General features: G+C 42.3%; 2 protein-coding genes across 2 annotated transcripts in view; one reads left to right on the plus strand and one right to left on the minus strand.

Moving 5' to 3' along the window:
- lrp1ab (low density lipoprotein receptor-related protein 1Ab) overlaps positions 1-24,998 on the minus strand; it is a 118,659-nt gene that overhangs the window by 23,586 nt on the left and 70,075 nt on the right. Inside the window, exons 25-55 of the mRNA XM_050063782.1 lie at positions 23,397-23,601; positions 22,803-22,967; positions 22,315-22,559; positions 20,703-20,834; positions 19,500-19,727; positions 19,176-19,350; positions 17,961-18,055; positions 17,669-17,818; positions 17,434-17,574; positions 17,069-17,197; positions 16,336-16,467; positions 16,085-16,219; positions 15,860-15,989; positions 15,589-15,715; positions 14,358-14,509; positions 14,056-14,180; positions 13,394-13,768; positions 7,294-7,483; positions 6,899-7,103; positions 6,612-6,804; positions 5,454-5,579; positions 5,224-5,352; positions 4,726-4,845; positions 4,402-4,515; positions 4,122-4,271; positions 3,910-4,032; positions 3,659-3,775; positions 3,399-3,527; positions 3,140-3,265; positions 2,846-2,986; positions 2,493-2,680 (exon numbers count right to left, since the gene is read on the minus strand). Of these exons, the coding sequence (XP_049919739.1) occupies positions 2,493-2,680; positions 2,846-2,986; positions 3,140-3,265; positions 3,399-3,527; positions 3,659-3,775; positions 3,910-4,032; positions 4,122-4,271; positions 4,402-4,515; positions 4,726-4,845; positions 5,224-5,352; positions 5,454-5,579; positions 6,612-6,804; positions 6,899-7,103; positions 7,294-7,483; positions 13,394-13,768; positions 14,056-14,180; positions 14,358-14,509; positions 15,589-15,715; positions 15,860-15,989; positions 16,085-16,219; positions 16,336-16,467; positions 17,069-17,197; positions 17,434-17,574; positions 17,669-17,818; positions 17,961-18,055; positions 19,176-19,350; positions 19,500-19,727; positions 20,703-20,834; positions 22,315-22,559; positions 22,803-22,967; positions 23,397-23,601 (4,892 nt within the window). The remainder of the gene's footprint in view (positions 1-2,492; positions 2,681-2,845; positions 2,987-3,139; positions 3,266-3,398; positions 3,528-3,658; positions 3,776-3,909; positions 4,033-4,121; positions 4,272-4,401; positions 4,516-4,725; positions 4,846-5,223; positions 5,353-5,453; positions 5,580-6,611; positions 6,805-6,898; positions 7,104-7,293; positions 7,484-13,393; positions 13,769-14,055; positions 14,181-14,357; positions 14,510-15,588; positions 15,716-15,859; positions 15,990-16,084; positions 16,220-16,335; positions 16,468-17,068; positions 17,198-17,433; positions 17,575-17,668; positions 17,819-17,960; positions 18,056-19,175; positions 19,351-19,499; positions 19,728-20,702; positions 20,835-22,314; positions 22,560-22,802; positions 22,968-23,396; positions 23,602-24,998) is intronic.
- Positions 11,159-12,196, plus strand: LOC126402102 (galanin receptor type 1-like). Its single transcript, XM_050063783.1, has one exon. The coding sequence runs from the start codon at positions 11,159-11,161 to the stop codon at positions 12,194-12,196; it is 1,038 nt and encodes a 345-aa protein (XP_049919740.1).

Here is a 24,998-nt window from a genome sequence, read left to right on the forward strand (position 1 = left end):
ATGTTTGTTAATAATTCCTGTTTATTTAACTATATATTTGTTAATACTATTGTTTAAATTTCTTATATTTTCACGTATCTTTCCTCTCTTGCAAGGAGCACCTGTAACATAAATAATTTCCCCTCGGGGATCAATAAAGTATTTCTGATTCTGATTCTGATTCTGAAATCCAGTTGCTGCTGACGGATAAGCTGCATAAATAGCTACGATTCTCACTTGCAAAGACCTGTAACAGAGAGCACTGGTAAAAAAAAAAAATAAGCTGACACCCAATGTGTTTGTCAAATGTGTGGCGTGAACATCATCTTCCCACAAAGCATGGCAAAACACTTATTCATTACTAGTCAAAATCAGCTTAAACTGTCACTTCTCATAATCACATCTGTGTTTTAATGCTCACACTTCCAAATTCTACTCCTTCGCCATCATGTGGGAATTTGCAGTAAACTGCACTGGTGTTTGCACAAAGGGAGTCACACACACAGGGTTTTCTCTCCTTATAAAACTTAAAGGTGGGCCGCCTTTGAGTTACTGGCCGCCGCCTTGGTTGAAAATTCTGCCAAGAATGCAAAGATGAATTGCTATTATTGGCGAGGCAAACAAATGTGTTTGCCATGGAGCTATGTTAAGTTACAGAAGTAAATAGGACTGGATATCGTACCTCAGACGCTGTATACTTTTTGAGCACCACCATTTGACAGATCATTTAAGAAAGAAGAGATTCCAGTTCCATGTGTTTATACAGACTGGACATCTGTGTGAAATTTTGTCATACATAGCATATAACTTGCGAGTTATGGCCAAAGACATGTTTTGTGAGGTCACAGAGAGCTTAATCTTTTACCTCTGACCACTTAAGTCTGACGCTGGGCAAGAAGGTTGTGAGTTTTTTGATCATAAGAATAATAATAATAAATCATGATAGTGTGTATAGTTTATATTTTGCATAAATTAATTAAACCTATTGCTACACTGTCCAATATTTGGTCACAGCATGTTTCTCCCAAATATAATGGGCATATAGCAGTTGTTCGTGGTTACCATGGTTACTGCAGCAGCAAAACGCCTCTGTTAGCAGGCCTGGTATTGAAGAATGTCAAACCATCAACAGCCCTAGAAATAAGACCGAAGAAAGAGGAGGAAAAAGATTTGGCAGACTATAATAGGCTACTGTAGCATCTCCAGACTCGACTGCCCTGGAAAATGACTATTCTTTCCCGGGACACAAATTGTCACGATTTTTTGAAAAAATATATTTATAATTTAAAATGTCAGAGATCCAAATTAAACCAGATTGTTCTACTGTTATTCTGTTTTTTCCTCTTTACGTTTAGACATCCAATCCTGTGTCTGTAAACAGGTAAGAATGAGTAGAACACAGCCACAATTGGCCATATGTCCATACTATTTTTTAATTGGTAACAGAAATAGTTTACCATATCATCTAGCAACTGCTGCATGCGCTGTCGCTGTCTTAGGGAGGCTATTGGATCATTTTACATTATTTTGTGCAGTTAGTAGGCGTCTATATTCCCTGCCGTACTGTGAGAGCTTCACACTACATAACTGACACACTGGAGTGCAGAGATTATTTTATTTTGAAAGCCCCTGACCGGATGTCGCAGTTAGGCTTCTCTCGTGTCTCGTGTTGCTGTCGGGATGATTAAGATGTCTCATGTCATTGCTGACGAATCACCATGTGCATCAAAAGCCTGAATGTGCATCTGTGTCCATGGCAACCAGTCTCTTTAACCCCTTTAACTGAATGGAGTGTAAGCACTCCTGTTTCTGTCATGGACATGGTATAAACCCAGCATACTCACGTTACTCGTACATGAATAACTTTTCTTATTACTTCAGTAGATGGTCAGGTGTAGTTGGTGAAGCTTATATCCAAAAATGGTCAAAGAGGAGAGCAACAGCTGTATCTGACTGTTGATTGTTATCAGCCTGGCTGCATGTCATGACAAATAGAGAGTTCTACAAGTGTGAACATAATATATTTGCAAATGTTTTCACGCCCTGCACTGCATGTCAAATGTCCTGGTGTTTCACAAATAAAATGTGGCAACCTTAATAACAACACGCCCACCAGCACAAAAGTAAATCTTTTTGGTGTACAAGTAGTTCCTCAATATTTTCAAATGAAGCTCTGACCACAGCCGAACAACACAGACATGTAAGTTCACTCAGAGTTCAAGCTGTTCTAAGACTGGCCTCCTACTTTCAGAAAGAGAGCCAAAACATGTTTTTGTCTTACATAACTGCATGCCTGAAGTGAGTGGTTCCCAACTTTTTTACTTCAGGTCCTCCCTAACTCTCCATTAATAGCATACACCCCATTTGTCTGTGAGGTAACTGTGTGCCTATTAGGCGCATAATTTCTCGGCCAATTAAAGTCAGTGAGTTCACAAAGTAATTTGATTTGCTTTAGTTGTTCTTGAGAAGTTGGGGGGGAAAAAAGCATTTAAACAACCAATTAGACGGCTTACCTTGAAGCCAATCTTGAGGTCATCGCAGAGCTGCGAGCAACCACTCAGCTTACTGTTGAGACACTCGTTGATGAAGCAATTGAGTTCATCAGAACCATCACTGCAGTCATCGTTGCGGTCACACAGCAGAGTCTCATTCAAACACTTCCCATTACGGCACATGAAGGCTGACTCATTACACGTCCTCTCTGAAATCATAGACAAACGCCATGTCACATTAGTGTCACTGTGAAACAGGATGCGGCTGTGGCCTTTTTGAACAAGAAGTTCCTCATATGATTCATATTTTATTATGTTGGTAGAGAAATAAAAGCTAAAAAGAGATTTAAAAAAATGCTGAGTAAAATCCTGACCCGAGTCAGTGCAGCGAGGGTTCTTGGGAGCTTCGTCTGAGCCATCCTGACAGTCAAACTCTCCGTCACACTCCCATTTCTTCTGGTTGAGGCAGCGGCCGTTTGCACAGCGGAACTCATCTGGACCACATGTTGGGTATTCTACACCAGAACAAGAGTATGTTTATCATTAACCTCAACCCCCTTTGGGTGGTACAACAAAAATAATCACGAATCAGACTCTCTCAGCCTATTTTATGGTCAGAATTTTCTAACTTTCCACCTCCTGAATTTCTCTTCCAGGATCACACTCACCACATTCTGGGGATTCATCCGAGCCATCAGAGCAGTCGATGTCATGATCACACACAAAGTGCTTGGGGATACACTGTCTGTTCTGGCACATAAACTCATTCTCATCACAAGTGCTGTTGGTGTACACTGGAAGTGGAAAAGAACACATTTTAGTTAATGGACATGGAACTGTGTTGGAGGGAGAGTTTCTGCTTTTTTTTTCTATCACAACACAAAGGGGACAGATTTTTCCAAGGGGGTTTTTAGCTATCCCACTCACTGCAGCCAGCCTTGACACTCTCATCAGCTCCATCAGGACAGTCTTTGTCTCCATCACACTTCCAGCGTTGAGGCACACACATGTGGGAGCCGGGGCACTGGAAAGCCTCAGGGCTGCAGGTCTTGGATTCTGTGACGACATTACAGGAAAATTACCTGATGATATAATGTCAGGAAATCTTACACATACTGTCAAATGTCTCCACTGAGCGTGGGAGAAAGTACTTTTACATTTGTGAGTGTAAGTAATATGTCACTTACTGCATTTCTGGTCCTCATCAGTGCCATCACCACAGTCATCAGAGCCGTCACACACCCAGTGGCTGGAAATGCAGCGATGGTTCCCACATTCAAACTGGGTGGATGTACAAAATTTGTCTGCGCAGGGGGGCAAAAAAAGCTCAACATTGTGGAAAAATTATTTAATTTACCCTAACCACAAGTTTTTCCATGTGCACTGGGAAGCCCAAAGACATAAATAAGGGTACTAGAGGACAACTTTGTACACTGACCACAGTGCGTCTCATCAGCTCCGTTCTCACAGTCATTTTCCTTATCACAGGTCCAACTCATAGGAATGCAGCGACCACTGGGACAAGCAAAGAAGTTGACTGGACATTTAAGCTTCCTTTTATCTGCAAAACAACACAAAAACACATCGTGGAATCTCTAACAATTTAAGAAAAGCTGAAAGCATTTTAGGGGGGGAAACAAAGCATCCAACCTGGGCAGTTTCTCTCATCTGAAAAATCTCCACAGTCATTGTTGCCATCACACACCCATGAGGGCAGATAACACAGAGTCGTTTTCTCACAGCTCTGGAAGGACGCTCCTTTCACTCCCAGGCGGAAGAAACGGGAGCAATCAGTGGGTTCTGGGAATTATGGAAAAAGCTTTTAAAAATTATCTTTAAAGAAATCTTAACTAATCCATTAAGCTAATTTGTCCTCATGCAATCCCAGTTTTGTTAAAGTTTTAATAATCTTTTTTAAATCATTACTTACGACAGTTAATTTCATCACTAGCATCCGCACAGTTGACCACCTGGTCACAGCGGCTGAAGTTGGAGATACAGCTTCCATCTTTGCACTGGAACTCTCCTACTTTGCACAGGGTCACTGCAAGATGCACACAAGTTTTCTCACATGGTGAATATGAGGCAATTTGATCATGTAAGCAAACATATTGCCGTGTTATGTGGGCTTCATAGTTAAAACTGTGCCAAAATCTGATACCAGGCAAACACAGTTTCTTTTTGTGCATATATCAAAAGCTTAACTGATGATTTTTAATAAGCTGCAGCTATAAAATGGACACAAATTGCTTACCGTTGCAGGGCAGTTCATCTGAGTAGTCACCACAGTCATCTGTGCCATCACACCAGAACTGGTGGCCGATACAACGGCCATTTATGCAGCGCCTGTAGCCTTTCTTGCAAATTCGATTGGCTGTGGAGGAACAGCAGTTGATTAGCATTTAGCTGAAGTGCAGAGTACTTTTTTTTACATATTCTGAATGTGGCCTAATCTTCAGAGTAACTGTTTTATAAATGAAACTCATGGGCTCTACTACATTCTCTGCATCAAACATACTAAATTTCCCTCTACCCCTCCACTTAGCTGTAATAATGTTCTCCTTGGATATTTTATGGGCACAAATAAGCCCTTGCTCTCCTCTAACCTAATGATCGAATAATAATTTATTGTATTTTTGCACTCACTCTAATTTGCTTTGACCATCAACTAATTATCCGCAAATGATAAAATATAAATCATGACCTGTTACGGCTCATTGTTCACTAACTAATAGCTCCATAAAAAACTCACCACAATACGACTGCTTCTCATCAGACTTGTCCTTGCAGTGCACCATGCCATCACAGGTCAGGCTGTAGTTGATGCAGTCGCCGTTTCCACACTCAAAGTCATCCACACTTCCACATGACACATTCAGTGCTGGTGAGGTAGAAACATATGAATTCAGCAACATTCAACCATTTAATCAGGAGGAGGCTTTGTAAAATGTTACCCTGAAATAATCAAAGACTTCCTCTTACAAGAGCAGGTGTTATCTTCCAGGAGTTGTCTATCTCCACGGCAGCTGCAGTTGACCCGTCCATCGGATGTGGGCAGACACAGATCTTGGCAACCTCCATTATTTGTTCGGCAAGGAGAAAACTCACCTGAGAAATACATACCACAGGTGGTTAAGTAAAGGCAGTAACGTTACATGTTATTCCTTGTGTAGACTTTTTCCTCTGAATGTCAAATGATTGACCGAAAGCCCAGTATGACATCATGTGTATAATGACATGAAGTTACTAAACTTTGGTAAAAAGTAAGTTTTGCATTAATATTTCAAGTCTGTGGAAGTTGTCTGTACAGAGAACAAGACTCTACAGCAATGATGTAGATCTGTAACTACATTTACATGCACAACACATTAACATTGCCCTTATTCCAAAAATGACAATATTCCTACTACTTGTTTACATGGCTAATGAAATTAAATATCCCACTAATATTTGCGTTCACATGCAGCTGTGCATACTCCGATTAACTTGCACTAATACGTTGTTTATCTTGGCTTTTGCTTGTGCCAGGTTATTTTCAAAATTTTTCACTGGTGGCGGACTTGTTTGACAGTGTGAACACAGCCTCACTCTTTCATTCCTTTAACCACCTTCTTGAAAAGGTTAGCGTCTCAGTATTTGCCCACATCCAAAAACCTGTTGGTATCCCAGTCTTTCATCATGTTTAAAAGTAAATTTGTTTCTCCTGCCAACCAGAAATGTATGCTTTGTTTGTGCATGCATCTTTGCACCAGCCTGCAAACTGTTGGCGAGTTGCTTTATGTACAATGTATTGATAACAATGCACAGAGCTGAGGCCATGTGCCATAAACTGTGGTAAAAACCCCCAAGTATTGGACAAATTAAAATTTGACTTGAGGAAGGGTCAGCAGATCACCAAGGTGACTACAGTTCATCCTCAGTGGGACATGGATATCAGTGCCAAATTTCATGGCAATACGTCCAATACTTGCTGAGGTATTTCAGTCTGAAGTGGTGGACTAACAAACAGGTGTGGAAAACACAACAAACACCTCCTTTTTCAAACATGGCAAAAGAAAGCTTTATAACGCCCCTGACACTTTCTGGAATTGTGTTAAGTGAGAGGAGTGACCAACAAAAACTTCAGTGAGTAATACTTACAGCTGTTGGTGTCATTAGCCACAGCGACGATGCCCATTGGCTGCTGAGGGATGTCAGCACGCAGTACTTTCATGTCTCCTCCTGTGTATTTGTCAGCTCTAAGGACGGCCCTCCTCACCCAGTCAGTCCAGAAGATGTAGTCACCATACACAGCCAAACCAAACGGATGAACAGGCTCATTCTTCAACAAGACCTGAGGCAGAAAAATTTAGACATCATTTCACAGAACACCGAGGTGGAAGTCAACGTCTCTGCAAGCCAAAGGAGAAATTAAAGAGCTGTCTTACATAACGGCTGCTTCCATCATATTCGCAGCGTTCAATCTTGTCCAGCGTGGCATCAGAGAAGTAAAGTTTCTCAGCACGGTGATCTATGGCCAGGCCGTTGGGAGTTTTAATGTCAGTGCCGATGATCACGAGCACATTGGCTCCATTCAGAGAGGCCCTCATAATGCTTGGAGACTGCTCATTCCAGTTGGTCCAGAACATGAGACTGTAGCAGGAGCAAACAAAGGATAAGCACAATGATGTGCAGCTGGAGCTTCCAAAATGTATTGGTATAAACGTTATGGTTGACTCAACTAAAATAACTCCTCTGTTCAAAAGAAATAAAAAAAAGAAACAGTATTGGAACTTGGCCCTGATACAGTCCAGAGCACCAAGTTTCGATATTAATGACTCACTCCTGACACTCGTCCAGCACAAAGGCTCTGGGGTGGTCCTCTCCAGACATAGTGACCACAGTGTTGCGGTTATAGGCCACAGAGCGGCTCTGGTCCACAGTGTGACGAGTGATGGTAGAGGTTGTGTAACTGGTCCAATAGAGTGTGTCCCAACCACGGTGATATGCCAGGCCCTCAACTGACCCTACATCTGTGGAGCAGAGAAAGAAGAAGTTGGCCCTCTGTAAATATTTTGGACCAATTACGATAGTTTTTCAGACAATAGCTCTTTTGTTGTCGTCCAGCCAAAGCTGTAAGAAGCAAAAAGCTTGGGAAGAACAAACTCTTTTTATTTCACCATAAAAAAATCACCTCTCAGGGGTGCTAGAGGGAGCTTTAATGAGGACCATCAGTGAGGATTCAACAAATCATTAATCACTGTCATAGTTTCACAACTTGCCCCCATGGTTAACTCTGTGAGGCTTTATTAAAAAGGCAGCAGTAAATGCTTTTAAGGTTATCCCCATCCTCCCACATTAGTTCATGAATGGTGAAACACTGAGGAAAAAGGACAAGGTTAAAAAGAAAAGTAAAAAAAAAAGAGAGAGTGAAATGGAAGTGGTACCACACAGAGCCAAGTATGAGCCACGCCTGCTGTTCCTGGAGAGACTTTAAAGAGTCTGTATCATCCTGTCATTTCATGGCTGGCTGCCTACACATACAAATACAGCTCCCTGTGGACACTCTCATTCATGGCGACTTCTTGTTCCGAGAAGAAAACCACCACTGGAACAGCTTGAGTCACTTTGGGGACATAGGCCAGGGTGAAGAAGTCAGCCGTGCATGGCATGGATAAAGCAGCTACTCTCGATAGGCATCGTCTTTTTGTCCTGTGACCTCCCACTAATAATACATACAGTAGTAGCAGGCTTAAGCAGTATCTGTTTTGTCACCCTTCCTGACATTGCACCAGAGTGTATGGTACATGACTGTATTTGTTAAGAAACTAGAACTGCCTTACAGTTGTATGCCTCCGTGAACCAGTCAAGTTGCTCATTCAGTTTACTTTAATTTCTGTAAAAACATGGATGGAGCACAGGAGATCTATACAATCAGCACAATTTCAAGTTGGACACCCGAGATTAGCTTCAATAATTCAGTATCTGACCAAATGTCTTCCCTTCTGTGGCTGAGTTATGATGTAACGCCCAGAAAAGTGTTTTTGCAGAACATTATGATGTCACAGGGAAGTTGACCTTTGTTCTTTAGGATATAAAATGTCATCAATTCATTATATCCTATCAAACATTTGTGTGAAATTTCATCATAATTAGCTTAGGAATTCTTAAGCTATGGCCAAAAACATGTTTTGTGAGGTCACAGTGACCTTGACCTTTGACCATCAAATTCTGATCCGTTCATCGTTGGGTCCAAGTGGACATTTGTGCCAAATTTGAAAAAAATCCCTCAAAGTGTATTTGAGATATGGCATTCACGAGAATAAGACAGACGAGGTTACAGTGACCTTGACCTTTGACTTGTGACCACCATCGTCAGTACAGAGTCATAAAAAAAAAAAAAAAAAAAGAAAAAGAAGAAAAAGGTAAGTTGCTGCTAATGGAAGGCTCCTTATAGTCCCCTTGTTTCGACTAGGAGATGACAAGGAGATGTATTAGAGCGTCGAGTTCATTACGTTCCACAGGCTCTCTTAGCTTTTGTAGTCTAATAAATAAAATAACTCAAATATTCTTATACCCATTTTCCTCATTGAATATAAAAATTTAACCATACATCTTCTGAATTTAAGTTTCTCTCTTCAACAAACTAAGACTAGCTTAACTGTCTTGTTAACTCGTCATACAAAAACACTTGTTCAACTTGACAAACAAAATAAATCTCACTAAAAACCATCTTGATTAGTCTTTCAACTCAACTTCCAATAATCACCAACTCTGGTTTGGTCAAAATAAACCCTTAATTCACCAGTTAGATGTGAAAATATGCTGGCTCTACCGCCGTTTTCCCCGCTGTCTCTCTCTGCTTTTGTCCCGTAATGTTATCCCCACCACTCACAGTCACCATCTATCTCAGCTCAGCACCAGAAGAGACTGACCTCTGGTGGCACGTGTTGTGCACTGCAATACATCACCTTAACGTGGCATCTCTAATAGAAAGAAAGCCATCTGTATTTTTGATGGTATTGATGATTATACCATCAAGATTTCTAAATACCCTGGATTTACGTAATGCTTTAATACTGCCCAAGCCTAAGTAGTATAAATATTTTTAACTGTGGTGCCTGTATGACACACAACATAATGGAGAAGGACACTGTACAGCAGCCTCACAGGCTCCAAGGTGTGCATCCATCTGTTCTTGGTCGTACTAGCAACCACATTTATGACCACTTATGCCCAACAATAAAAACCTGAACACTCCAAGCAACTGTTTGCTCCTGGCTGAAAGTCAATAATTGCCCTTTAATAGATGTTTCAAATGAATGAAGGAGTGCCACAATCATCCTTAATGCAGGAACATTTTAAGGCTGAATACCTTGTTAACCAAACCGAATGCAACTAAAAGGCCAGTTTAGGACTGAATATAGAGGGATACAAACAAAGTCTTTCCATACTCAATGATCAGGCTGTGCAAACAGAAATGAGAAAAAGGTGTACTCGGGCAGCTAACTGCGTAGGTTAGGGGAAGATCACGTACTACACAGGGAGAAATGAAGTAGGTTCAAGCTTGTATTATGTAATGAGCAAAGGCACAATCTCTCCTCCCCTTGTCTAGATCAGTTCAGCCCCTGGTTACTGTGCAAACACTGGTGAAAACCTGTTGGGGAGACAATTGCCACTCAGAATAGAATCTCTCTGACGATCACAGTAGTAAAGTACACCAAGTGAGAATTATAATCTTTTCCTACTGTTAATTTCAAGATCATTTATTACAATTTTTTTCCTTAAGCTATTCAAGGTCATGTGAAATTTATAGTAACTCTTCTGCTGGTGACGTCTTCAAGTCTCTTGGGAGCTTCTAAATGGACAAGATGCCTCCTGCTGCGGTGACCACTTAGCATCAAGTAGCATTGACTGCTTTTAAAGTGGAACGTCTGTTAGCAACCGCTGGGATGAATTTGTCCACTGTTGCCTGGTTTCAAGAAATCAATATAGCCACAGAGTAACTGCTGCAGCGACATCTCTCCGGTTTTTCTTTCCCTCTTCCTTGGATTATTGAGGACATGCTGATGCAGCTAAGGAAAAGCCAGTGTGCAAGGACTGCTCTTTAAGGTCATGTTTTTATTTGTATTTTTCTGAGTCAAACCGGATAACAGCACAACAGTTTTTCTAAAACTATCCCTTAATCTTTTTTCCACACAAGGAGAGTGCCATATCCAGCCATCTTTTAAGTAGTTATAATTTCTGGAAAAACAGTAGGAGACACATTTTTAGAGGGACTCAACCAGCCACAGACCAGGAGGAGCATGTGTGGCTCGATAAGTAGCGGACTTCACCACTTGACTATCTGTGGGCACTCAAAAATAAATTCATACTGCATAATGATGGAGTGTATATTTTTGCAGGTCACATTTACAACTCCGCATACAAACTAAAAATAAACTGGAATGCACTCTTTCTATTCTCTTTCCCTGCGAGTACATGGATTATAAATGTCAATGAAGAAGTCAACTGCTTTTTTAAGTGCTATCATTATGAGAGGACTAAATGTCTTAATGGAGTGCAGCCCTGCCTGTGATTAACACAATTTAAGACATGAACTGTTGCAAACAGATGCATCCCCAAGACACTGTGTGAACATGCTGCTCTGATGCTTAACAGTAACAGGCCACTAGATTAATTTCTCTATAGACCTTTGTTGTGAATGCATGGAGACTTTAGGGCAGCAAATAAACAGCAGTGGCCTTGGCCAAACTAAAAGGACACATGAGGCTTGGATTAAGGTTTTGGTGCCCATTCTGGATGGGCTAATTCTAGTGACTGGCCTGGTGGGTCAAACCCTGGTCATCACCATTCTTACTGGCAGGAGGAAGAAAGAAAGTCAACCCCCACATGGTACAGACACCCTGCTGCTGGCTTTGAGTGCTGCTGACCTGCTGCTGCTGCTCTGCCTGCCTTTCCACACCTCTGCCATCACCCTGGGCTTCTGGCCTTTTGGCAGCTTCCTGTGCAAAGCCATCAGCTTCTTGGGTGTGGCCTGCTCAGCTGCTTCAGTCTTTACTCTGGCGGCTTTGGCTGTGACACGTTACCTCACAGTGGTACACCCCACCTGGGCATACCGTTCAAGAATGCACCGACGCATAAAGCTGACAGTAGCCCTGCTCTGGGTCCCTGCCTCGGCCTTGGCAGCGCCACAATTTGCCTTTCGCACAGTTAGCGCCTCCAGCGCCGTGTACTGCTTTGCCTTCCTGTCTGAATTCAGCCAGCTGATCTACAGCATTGCCCTCTTCATAATCGGCTTCGCTTTACCACTGGGCATCATTGTATTGATGTATACCAAGATCTACTGCTTTCTTCGACATGCACGGCTGCTGGGGAATGCTCCCCAGCTGGAGCGCTACCAGAGCCAGGTCACTCACACCTCAGCTCTCCTGGTCCTGGTCTTCACTGTCCTCTGGCTGCCCTCCTATGCTCTCATGTTCTCCTACGTTGGAGGAAATATTACAAGCTCACCTGGCTACAATACCATTGCCATCCTGGCCAGACTGTTGGCATCCTCAGTAGCAGTGGTAAACCCTGTACTGTATGGGTTTATGTCTCAGAAGTTTAGACGAGACTTACTAGAGCTGGGGAGAGAACGCTGGGCATGGTGCAAAAGCTGTCTGATAGATTGCCCTGATGTGATGGGCAGGGACATGGTGCAGCCCTTTGAGCTGGACACAACCTCAGAAGGAGGCCAAAACTGACTCTCTGGCCAGAGAGAATACACTGTTGCTACCTCATTATTCACTTGAGGGGATAGTTCAGATGTTTTGAAGTGGTGTTGTACAAAGTACGTATTTGTAGTCAGTGCATTACCTACAGTAGATAGCAGTTGGCACAGCCCCAGTTTGGAGAAGCAGGCTGGAGTCCGATACAGAAGCTAAGCAATGTACTTGGGCATGCCGACAGACATCTACTGCTTTACTACATATTTATCTATTTATATATCAATATATGGAAATGTATGTAAGATTCCATAGACAATACTCTAAGGGATATAAAATGCAAAGAACTTCATTCCATTGTTATATATTAAATCAGATAAAAAGCTCACTTACCTAATCACCCATTTTGTTATGTTTTCCTTACAATTTGCTTGGATTTATTACTTTGGACAACAGAATGCAATAAAACAGTTACTGTTATTGCGTTATGATTCTATTAAAGGTTATATATAATAATATTATTGATTGCCAAGTGGTATCTGGAACTAAAACGCTCCTCTAACCTCAGCTGAAAAATTTAATTCTCCTTCAACTGGAATAAATTCTGTGTTTTGATGGATGAAAATCTAATGTGGAAAGAACAGCCATTATGTTCACAACCTGTTCAAAATGACATGAATAAACATGCTAACTACATGCACTTTACTTGTTTTCCTGTCTTTTCTATCAAATAATTCATGTTTTGAATATTGCTTGCTAAGAACAGCTTTTCGTCCAGGGCTTTTAAATACGATGCTTTTCTGGATGGAGTTCAACAACCTTCTCTTGAATCATTTAAAGGGAATGGGATTTAAAAGACACTTCAGTGCTGAAACTAGCAAAAAGCACTGTGCATGTGTGTGTGTGTACGTCTTCTTCAAGTGGCAGCCCTAAGTGATGTCAATCTCCTCTAGTTGAGAAGCTGCAGCTGTGTGTACATACAGTGGATCCTCCTGGGTGCTCGTGTTGTCAAAATGCGTGATGATGGCTGTTTACAGTGTCGAGGAGACGAGGGACAACACTCAATTATTAATGGGCAGGATAAAAGAAATGGTACCACGAGGCAACACAGCTGAAATATATGTAGACAGGAGGAGTGGAGGGAAATGTTTGGGAGAAGTGATGAGTGATGCAGAGTTTTGCAGATTATCTGAAGTGTTGAAAAGAATGACATGTGATTGATGACTCCATACTTACTGTCCACCACAATCTTGCGGTCTGTGCCATCATCGTTAATCTGCTGGATGTTGCCAAAGTGGATGTCGCTGAAGAAGATGCGGTTGGCTCCCTTTCCTCCACCACCATGATAATCAAAGCTGAGGGCGATGACATTCTTCATGTGATCCGGGTCCTCAAACGGCTTTATTGGCGCGTTGAGGTTCGTTTCATCCGACAGGTGAATGCTCTTCAGGATGGTACGTTCCGAATACAGCAGGTATCCGTCATAGTCGCGACAACCCCGGTTGTCCTCTGCCAGCATGCCGTGAGCACAGGCGCAGGTGCGCTGCCCGTTGCCACGGAAAAGACACAGCTGTTCACAGCCGCCGTTGTTGTCTTTGCAGATGTTGGTGCCTGGGGAGAGTGTGACACATTTATGAGGTGTGTTGTTAAAACAAATAATGAGCCTTGTTAAACACAATTTCAATTTCATTGATTCTTGGCAGGTGTGGATTGAGTTCGGTGGTAAAATGTTTTATTACTGTGTGTGTGAGGGCTTGTATTTGTGTACATGTGAGGACCAACTCATGGCAGCCCACTGTTCTTGAGAGGACATTTTTGCCAAATTTAATGGCAAAAAGCTGATTTTTAGGGTTTTATGGTTAAGTTTAGGAGTGGGTGTCTTTTCTGTGTGTTCCTACCTTGCTGCCGGGCCCTGTTGAAAACCTTGATATCTTTCAGCTGTACACCAATGCCAGTCCTGAGCTGCACAGCATCTGTAGCATTGTCTTTGCTGCCTCTCTTAATGGAGCCATTGGCATGAGTCCTTAACAAAAGACAGCAAAACTGTGAGTCAATTAACAGCATGATACAATATGAAATCTTCCACATGACTCAAAAGCTGTCATGCATTAACGAGTATGGCTAGATAATAATAGAGCAATGGAGAAAAAAAAAATGGTTCAATGGTTGGTTCAAGAAATTAATTAAGCTCTGAACTGACCGGTCACTCCAATAGATGAATTCCTCAAAAACAGACACAGCAAACATGTCCATGTTGTTGTTGGCCAGCACCAGCTCCCTGTTCTCTCCAGTCTCGAGGTTTATACGCTCAATCTTGTCTGTCCTGGCGTCGCACCAATATAGCATACCCCCCTGCAGAGACAAAGCAGGAACAAAATAGAAATGCTTATTCAAGGGAGGTCACATTTTAAAAATGAAAATTAAACCAAAAGACATAAGGGAAAGTGTTAGGGCCCTGATCACATGGAGCACTTTTAGCAGCCTGGAGTGGCTTTTTGTAATGGTTTTCAATGAGAGTGAGGCTTTTTGCTCGCTGCTTTTACGTTGCTGAGCACCTCGCGTTTTTGCAGGAGAGCCCTGAAGGCCTCAAGTTTAGAAAACTTAAACTCAGATCAGGAAAGCTCCTAACGTCATTTGCCTTTTATCCCATTGTCCCACTGGATGAATGTAGAAGTGGGCCTTCTGTGTTGTTAACAACAACATTCATGGAAGACAAACTAGTGGTTGCTGACGCTGATACTTGGAGCTGTATGACTTAAACTATCTAAAGAAAAAAGAAATGTGAGTTTACTTCAGAGCAAAATAACGGTTAAGCTAAAGGTAGGTGACTTGGTAACTGCCTAGCAACAATAATAATAATAATAAAAAAAAAGACGCCACAACAAGCTGGTCTTTTTTTAAATGGTAGGCTTCAACCAAAAAGGCAGGTTTGCAACCTGCAAAAAGCACTCTGTCTGATCGGGGCCTTAATTCATAAACACAAACATCCTAGAAATCATTCTATTGCCCCCATTTGCTAGTTCACTACAGCACCTAACACTTTAATGTACAATACTAGAAGATATTTACATGTGATTCTAGGTAAGCATCACTGCAAGAAAAATAAACAGAACTTGTAGTAGCTCTAAAACTAAATTAACAGTACTTTGAAATATGATACAGCTACATATATCTGGCAGAAAGAGTAATATGTGGGACTACTTAAATTTACTCAGAGCAAACAACTATTTAAAGCTATAACTGTGGCTACAATAAGTAGAGTTGATTGAACCAAGACTATAATCTAATCTGTAAAATGATGACCAATGATGCACTCTTTGGAAAAATTGCAGTATACTTGTTTAACCTAAAAACTAGAAACTACACTTATTAATAATGACAAATGTGTTCATGAAGGTCTGAAGTGCTATGATGTTAGCTGTGGTCATTACCTCGTAGTCGATGGAGATTCCATTGGGCCAGCTGATGCTCACATTGACCAGGACCAACCTCTGGGAGCCATCCAACCTGGAGCGCTCAATACGAGGGTACTGACCCCACTCAGTCCAGAACAGATACCTGCACACAGAGACACACAAGATTATCTTAAAGTGCGATTTTGTGAGTTTAGAAATATAGCAGCATGGTTGAGTAGACATTGCAAGCACCTAGAGGCAATAGTTTTACAGAAGGCAGAATTTAATCGTTGCCAGTGAGACTCACCCTTTAACTGGGTGAACAGTGATGGCTCTGGGCTTGTCCAGGCCCTGGGAAATGACTACATAGCGGAAGGAGCCATTCAGCCTGGCCACCTCGATCACATCAAAGCCCTGGTCAGTCCAGTAAATGTTTCCTATAAAAGATCAGGGATGCAAATAAGCTTTGTGGTCCTTTGTGTAATATGGACAAGAGAGTTTAATTAGGATTTTAAATCTGTTATGTCTAGACCTGCTATCCAGTCGACAGTGATGCCCTCCACCCTGCCAATGCCGTTGGTGACCACATCTTCTCTCCATGTCTGATCTCTCTTAGCTCTGCTGATGGTGCTCAGGCCCATGTCCACCCAGTAGATGGTGTCATTCTCTGAAAACAAAGAGGCCTTTTGTGTCATCCTATAAATTGTCACTGAGATAAAGACAGCTTGAAAATGTCACTTAAGCAAAGCCATCTAGTTAGTGATGTCCCTCAGTGTCACTCACCAGCGTGGAAGTCGATGCCGACGGCCAGAGAGGTGCCAGACACTGGCACCAAGGCGTCAGATTTGTCTGCCGGGTCAAGTGGAATTCCTCGGATTCCCTCATGAACAGAGTAAAGCAGGAAAGAGCCCATGCCTGCTCAGAGACAGTAAGAGACGTTTTTGTTTTTGAAATACACTGCATTTTTACTGTATGTGTGACTGAAGCTGTGACACAGTAGCTCCTTTTACACTGCCTGTTTAGGGAGGAAATGTCACACCGTTATTTCACCTCGCAGTTCTGTACAAAAACTTACAATCACAGAATGGGGGGATGGAGTTGTCATGCCTTTACCAGCAGCGTGAGATAGTAACAGCACTGAATCAACGTTTCACTGGGAGATTTTAAAAGCAGCTAGTTGCAGTTAGCAGCTAACTCAAAGAGAAAGAACAGAAGCTGAAATTGTCTGCAAACTGGAAGGACAATGAGGTCTGGGAGCTCCTTACCCTCCGTGCAGAGGGCAAGATCAGCCGCCACATAACAGGGATGGTAAATGCTTGTTATTGCCTTATTATGCCACTGTTATTGTTTAGACAATGCTGCCTAACAGGTATGTTAAATGTCACACTAGAGGCAGACACCTCTTTTGCTTCGGAACGTTGTTTTGTTCTGTGTCAAAAAGAAAAGTCACCATAATAACGGGTTCTCATTGCTTCATCATCCTCGAACCTCCATGTAAAAAGGTCTAGTGTCTTACCTTCACAGGACTGCTGTCCTGTCTTGAGGCTGTACCCAGCTGTGCACATGCAGGCCCTGGTTGTTGGTGACGTGGGCAGACAGAGCTGGGAGCAGTCTCCATTGTTGTTACTGCACAGATTGATACCCGCTGAAGGAAAAGGAGAGGCTCAGTAAGGCCCAGGAAGAAAGAAAAATATTTTTCTTTTCTAGTTTCATGCTGAATGGAACATTGCTTTGCTGAATTTTGCGTCTGCTTCAAAACATGAGACTCAAGTGAAACTCAGTTGTCCATCCAACTCTTCCAAACTATGTAGTATTACATTTTGATTTATTGCTGACAAAAACCACAAGCAGTAAAGTTTCACTTCAAGTGATATCTCTTACCTTTCTGCACATCCTCATCATAAATCCTCATGTGCATCATAGGGGAGGTGTTGTTTCGCAAAATCTTCCAGTTTCCTCCGTCCTTCTTGTCACATGTTCCTATCTGGTCAGTTCCCTGGTCCGCCCACCACAATTTTTCTCCTACAGTGAGGGAAATGTATTCATATATTTGTATGCTATCCCTTTAACATGGACCAATGAGTTTGGATAGGATAAATGTGAAGTATCATCTTACCCATAATAGCCAATGCAGTAGCCTTGGTAAGTTTGCCTTTTACACCTTCCAGGATCTCCAGTTTAGTTCCATCCAGTTGACAGCGGTTAATGGTGCTGTTTCCTGAGCTGATCCAGTACAGCTGCTCTTTTTCATAGTCAATAGAGAGGCCTGCGTGGAAAGAATAATGATGCTATCATCAATATACATCTCTAATATGCTTAATCTGTACTGTAACCCCGCAGAGATAAATAGATATCCAGTATTATTTCGCTGACAGTGATTTTTCGCAGTAGGGGGTACATCGACTCACCTACTGGTCCTTTTTGATCTGTGAATAGTATGGTGTTGTTGGTACCATCCATGTTCGCCATGCTTATGTTGTCACCATCTGTCCAGTAAAGCTTCCTGAGGAGGGATATGAATGTTATGAGTACTCTACCAAAGAACCATAACAGTAGGAGACACTACAGGAACATCACAACATGAGGAAAAACTACAAGGCCAAGGAAGAAGAGGCAGCCAGGGAATGACAGCTATACCTCCAAAACCTTCCCCAAAATGTATTGTTGTAAGGCAGCAAATGCTCTTGAATCTACTAAAGTAACCCTCCAGACAATGTTTTGGTGTATGTGAAGAATCTCTGTTAAAGTTAATATTCAGTTTGACATGGTTTTCCCACATAAAAAGTAAAAAAAAAAAAAAAAAAGACTCTGAAAAGCATCTGGAAGCAGATCTACTCTTGCTCCCTCATTGAGAAATTCTGGATCATGCTTCCACTTTAAACTTTATCCAACGCTGGCACAGCGTTACGAGGACTAGGTTGACTGATGAAAGAGCAGTGCACATCATGATGGTTAGTGTTAGAAGAAATGTTGAAGAGATTAAGCCATACACATCTAAGCCTCAGTTAGACCCAGACTCGGGTGAGGAGTCTGTTGTGCACCAAAATCGGCAACTAACAGATGTATCAGAACGGTAAGTGTAGTTAGCATCTTTATTTGTTTATATTGTTTGTTAGCTTGTAGGCTAACTGGCAGTGGTTGACATAGTGTTGATGGTTGCGAAACATACAATAACATCTGCTACAATGTTCAAGTGTGTTCAGATTTAAATACATGAACTGCACACTCTGCACTGACAAGTCCGCTCTGCACTGGAGGTTTCAGGGTTTTTTTTGGCTGTGTTGTGTTGAAATCTGATGTCCTGTAGATATGCCTTTCCCGTATTAGACAACGACTGGCTTTCTTATTAGAAAAAAACTAACCTAGCTTGCACAGGATACATTTGAATTTCCAGATTTTAGAGAAGTGCACAGAAATTTAAAAACACCTCTCAAATGACAAACTTTGCATTGATACAAGACAGTATAGTCAAGGTCAGACATTTTAGAGGATGTAACCATAGGAAAAACTATTTTTTGAAGGGAGGGGATCTTCAAGTGAAATGGACAACAGAAAAAGAGCACCATAGAGAGAATTCACATCTCTGACTGAAAGCAGGCCTGATTAACTGAGAGAACACTCACCCCAGTAGAGGGTGCACCACCAGACAGTGGGGCTTGTCTAAGCCCTGGATGACAGCATTCTTGAAAGATCCATCCAGTCTGGCCACATTGATCTGTTTCTTATTGGCATCATAGCTGGTCCAGAAGAGGTTTCTGGACACCCAGTCTACTGCCAGCCCATGAGCGTTAGGAAGGTCTAGGAAATGTTAGAGCCGCGATAAGGAAGGTTAGGGTTTATTCTATTTTTTTCAGACAGATATAGAAAGTTTTAAATGTATACTGAAAAAAAAAAACCCCAAACTATTATAAAAACTGAATCACAGATATTTCTGTAATCATTCTCACCAGCAGACACAACAGTCTCCACCCCTGTGCCGTTAATGAAAGCTCTCTTGATTGTCTGCGTTCGGACATCTGACCAGTAGATGCGATGCTCCACTGCGTCGTAGTCGACCACTGTCACATTGTCAATGTCCGGCACGGTGAAGGAGATGATGTAGTTGTAGTAGGGGTTGTCAATGTCTACACCTCGGATCTCAATCTGACGAGCGTACAAAAGGAACTTGCGAGACTCTGGGGGGGATTAAAAACAGGATTTTAATCATTTTTGTTGCATTTCTATAAATTATTTCTAAGTTTTCTGCAAATAATGGAAAGTGTGAAGAGAGAAAGGAAGAACAAATTTCTCAGACTTCTCTGTAAAGGAACCCCCTGTTCTCATGCTCAAGTTTAGCCCATCTATATTCTTATAAGCACATTAAGATTAAAAGTTAGGTTTAGGGTTCTTCTCACTGTGCGAGCCAGACAATCAAAGGGTGGGGCCAGCTGGGTCCCAGAAGACAGAAGCCCATGACGGTCAAACTGACCAGTGAGTAACATGTTGCCCGACTTGTTGAGGCTTGATTAGCTCCTGAGAGATGGGATATAGAGATAACAAATGACTCCCTCTCACTCAAGAATTCATGCAGCTTTAACTCAGTGGTGAATGTGTCCAAGTTCAGAGAGACTCTGCCAAGCTCCCTGAAAATTCCCACGTTGATGGGGAATGCATCAGACGCCCTCTAATCCAATTATCCTTAAATCTACACTGCTGAGATGAGGATTGTTCAGCAGAATGCTTAACAGACACAGATGCCCACAGATTCCCACAGCTACCCCTCAAAACCATCATGAAACCCACTCATGAAATCACATAGTAATAAATGAAGACCTCAGGCACATCACTTGTGACAGTCTTTTATATGAAATGAAATGGAAATGAGAGTGAAGAAGGCCGTGTGGCACAAATAGAGGATAAGTAATTAGATCTTCTGTCATAAGAGATGACAGCTAATGGCATTGATGTCGCATTTGGGAGCTGAGCACACCGTAGCAGCCATGACAGTCACAAAAAGAGATTCCTGCAAACAAAGAGCTTGTTTCTTGCGACTTGATGACATGGATTATACTGTATATGACGGTGTAGCGTGCACACACTCGGCCTGAGCTTTTTAAAGGTAAGAGAAAAACAAGCCTGTAGGTGTTTGTGAGGAGAGTATCCATCCTTACCTTTGCAAGTGCGTTTGTCAGGCTGCAGCTTCATGAGGTGAGGGCAGGCACAGGAGAAGGTCTGGTTGAAGTTGATGAGACAGAGGTGGGAGCAAGGGCCTTTACCATCACTGGTGGCACACGGGTTAGGTGCTGAAAGAAAGGAGAAGTCAGAGGAAATGTGGTGAAAGCGAGAAAGGAGGTATTTCATTGAAAGGGACAGTTAACCCCAAAATCAAAAATACATATTTTCCTACTTAACTGTAATGCCATTAATGAATCTAGATTGTTTTGGTATGATTTGCCGAGTTTTGGAAATATCAGCCGTAGAGATTTCTGCCTTCTGTCAAATATAATGGAACTTGATGGCACTCGGCTTGTGGTGCTCTAAGTGCCAAAAAATATATTTGAAAAACTCAACAGCAATGTCTGTTTCCAGAAATCATGAGCCAGTTACTCAAGACACGCCACAGACCTTGTTGTGAGCAGTTTGATGTCGGAACTATTTTCTTTCTACCGAGCTACTCCCACCAACTGTATCATTGCGCAGATTGAAGTGTGCATCTACCATTAGCTCACCTAGCACCACCAAGCTAGCTAACGTTACAGCTCAGCCGAGGAGGATACCATCAATGTTTGTACATTTTTTGCTGTCATAAGCATGAGCCTCTCGTCCACGAATAGATGCACACTCCGTACTGCACCTTGATGCAGTTGTAGTTTGGTAGAAAATGTACTCTGCACAACAATCGGGAACCAAAACAATTTAGATTGATTAATAGCACTACAGGTAACAGAGAAAAAATGTAGTTTTGATTTTGGTGTGAATCCCTTTAATGCTCACACTATGCCCTGCTGTGTATATATTTTCCAAAAGCTCTCCACAAAATCCATAAAAGCAGCCCATTTATTCTAGTACCATACTAAGCCAATAGTTTAATCTGAGAAGCTATTTCCAGAGTCAAGAGTGTAATGGACCTCTCCATCAATGGACCCTCAAGGAAAGTGAGAGTGCAGAAAAAGACTTTGTCTGCCAGACCCGCTTGTTGCCTCATCACTGTCATGAGCATTGGTTGCAGCTGTCAATCAACGATTCTGTGAGATCTCCCTTTTCCTGCCTCCAATTACAGGTCCCAGTGCCTCTCTGTTGCCCCTACACCCTTGGGATCCCATAGCCATTGGCTACTAAACACCAAGGTGACAGTTCAATGTGACAGAATACTGCAAATCTTTTTGTCATCTTGTCAATCATGTGCTCCTATGAGATCAACACATGACATTTAAGTCACAGGAGGAGGGTTTTATTTCCTACCCAGCCGGTGGGAAATGCCAAACAGTGAGGTGACTTTTTGATCAACGAGGCAGCAGGAGGTGTCCAAATTGCTGCCGGTGTGTGGAGACAACACGTCTCACAGCTCTGAAAGGTCAGCTGTCTTTGGAGAATAGGAGTCGTGAATCAACGCGGTCAGCAATGAACTGTGAGCTTGCCACCGTTCTCCTATGAGTTAAAGCCCAAATCAGTCAGCCACACTGGCAGGCAGGGGTGAATCTGAGATACTGTGGCACTATCTCTCCCTGTGAGTGTGTGTTTCTCTTTGAGAGTTAATGCACACGTTGCTGGTGTGCAACCTACCCTGCGGTTGTCTGGATGGGTGATAGACCTGCAGGTCAAAGGGCTGTGTGTTGGTCCGCTGGACAACAGTGACGTTGTGTCCAGTCCATTTGTTTGCCTTGGCCAAAGTGTTAGTCCTCCAGTCAGTCCAGTAGACTTCACCTCCATACATGGTGACAGCAAAGGGGTGGGACAAATACTCATGACCCCTCAACACTTCAATCAGCCCAGAACCGTCGTACATAGCAGAGTAGATAGCATCTGACCTGGAAGAGGATTAAAGCAGAGAGATGTATACTTTACATAACATGCATCATGTTACTAGATGAGCCTGTACTGTGTATGCAATTTTGCATAAGCAAAGCACATCTGCATGTTTATTAAAAAAAAAAAAAACAGTAATGGTGAGCAAGCAAATAAAAAAGAATGAGCGAGTGTGTGATGTAATGAGGGAGTGGGTGGATGCTGTGCAATGAGAGCATTCTGTATATTCTGGTGACAAATGCTACCTGGCATCAATCCAGACAATGCGTCTTTCCATGTAGTCCACAGTGAGTCCGTTGGGCCAGCCACCACTGCCTGTTTCCCTGTGGATGGTGCGTCTGAATTCACCACTCATAGATGCTGCCTCAATCCTGGGCAGACTGGCATCCCAGTCTGTCCAAAACAGAATACTGCAGAGAGAGAATAAATCAAAGTGAGGAGGGATTTATTTTCACAGACATACACAGTATGAATTAAAGACTATTTTTTATTGTTGATTAATCTGTTGACTATTTTCTAAATTAATCAAGTGGTTGTTCAGTCTATAAAATGCCAGAAAATGGTAGAAAGTATAGATCGATGCTTCCCAAAGCCCAAGATGACATCCATGAATATCTTGTTTTGTCCACAACCCAAAGATATTCAATTAACCGTTATATAGGAGTAAAGCTACGACAACATATTCACATTTAGGAAGCTTGAATCAGAGAATCTGACTTCATGTTTCCTTAATAAAAACAAATACTTAAACCAATTAACTGATTATCACATTAGTAGGTGACTAATTGTTGCAGCTTTAGTAATTAGAGCTTCAAAATCCCTACATCTATGCTTCTTACCCATCACGAGGGTCTAGGGCAATGGCCCTGGGGTGCTCCACCTCCCCAGCCAGCAGGGTGGTTCTCATGGTCCCGTCCAGTTTGGCCACCTCTATCTGGTCCAGATTGCTCTCCACCCAGTAGATGTTTCCTGCTATCCAGTCCACAGCCAGGCCCTCTGGAGTAGCCAGTCCATACTGGATCACCACTTCAAAACTGGTCAGGGCTGAATGGGACACACACACAGAGACAGAGGGACTTCAAATTAGGATTGTGTTTGGTTCTTTTTCATGTGTTTGACATCTGAATGGCAAATCGCAAAAGGGACCAAGGTTGACAATACGTAGCTTTTTATAGAATTTTAATGTTAGTAAAATGGCTGGGTATTGGTATTGGTATTGTGTAACTTAAAAGTAGCGACCCAACACCAAGTAGTATTAAAATGTCTCAAGAACATTCAAACACCCTGCCGGAACAGGAATCTTTCTGTTGCTGCCATCTCTGGAGCCGCTCTCCTCGTGGCGAACAGTCAGTTGAATGTCTCCCTGATTAGCACGAGCTGACAAAGCAGCAGCAGCCAGCATCCAACACCGAGCTCTTAAAAGGTCCTAACATATTCACACTGACACCCAAATGGGTCAACTCTGTAGTTAAACCCTTTAATAACTGTAATGTTAGCCATGTGATGCTAACAATTAGCCCTATCACTGTGTAAGTACGGGTGGATTCTCACCAACTGTCCTCGGTGCTGAGCTCACACTGCGGCAACAGCAGCTACAACCAATACAGTCTTTGGTGTGGTGAAGTTGAGTGTGGTGTATTTGACAGAGTTGGCAGTTCAGTGTGCCAAGATGTCACCAAAATGGTCGAAAGTATTGCTATACTACACACCATGCCATACACATTATGGGTATCAAATGAAGTACTCAGTTGGTATCTGTATCACTTTAAGGGTACTGCAATCAGTACTGGTATTATACTTTTTCAATGATACCCAGCTCTAGTTAGTGGTGGTTTTATGTAGAAAAAAAAGAAGCTGTAATAGCTTGGCATATGTCACATTCACCAACGAGAGAAACTCTCCAGCCAGCACATATGGTTCACTGCAAAAATAAAAACCCTGACAAACAAAGAATTGTTTAGAATTCTTCACTCTTATGGAATCTGTCAGCGAATGGCACACACTGCTGCTGTGTCTGTCAGTGTGGCTCTGATCAGCACTATCTTTCCAACCCCACTGCCCCACCTCTAAGAAAACAAACACCCAACACCAGATCTCCCACTCTTTTCATTAGTTCCCAGAAAAAACAGGCTCTCATGCTGACTAAGTTCAAACCAAAATGTGTGATCATTTCTGGCTGAGGGTGATCAGACAAGTTCTTCACAAAGCCTTCCAGTCATAATTAGAGGGAGAGAGATATGCCTTCTTCACAGTTTGCTTAAAGGAATGCTGGAGTTATGGCCGTCTTTCTGTGTGTCTGTGTGGGTAGGGGTGTCTTTGTTGAGCTGCTGGCACTACACAGTGTATGCCACCAACTTGAGAGATTCTGAAATGGCTTCAAGAACAAGCAGCAGGAGCTGATCTATGAGTTGGTCACAATGTCTCTCTGCTGAGGAGTCCTT

Source organism: Epinephelus moara, chromosome 16, assembly GCF_006386435.1.
Source record: "Epinephelus moara isolate mb chromosome 16, YSFRI_EMoa_1.0, whole genome shotgun sequence".
NCBI lineage: Eukaryota > Metazoa > Chordata > Actinopteri > Perciformes > Serranidae > Epinephelus > Epinephelus moara.

Excerpts from the sequence above, each read along its gene's own strand:
- LOC126402102 (XM_050063783.1), top strand. The coding sequence starts at position 11,159 with ATGGAGACTTTAGGGCAGCAAATAAACAGCAGTGGCCTTGGCCAAACT.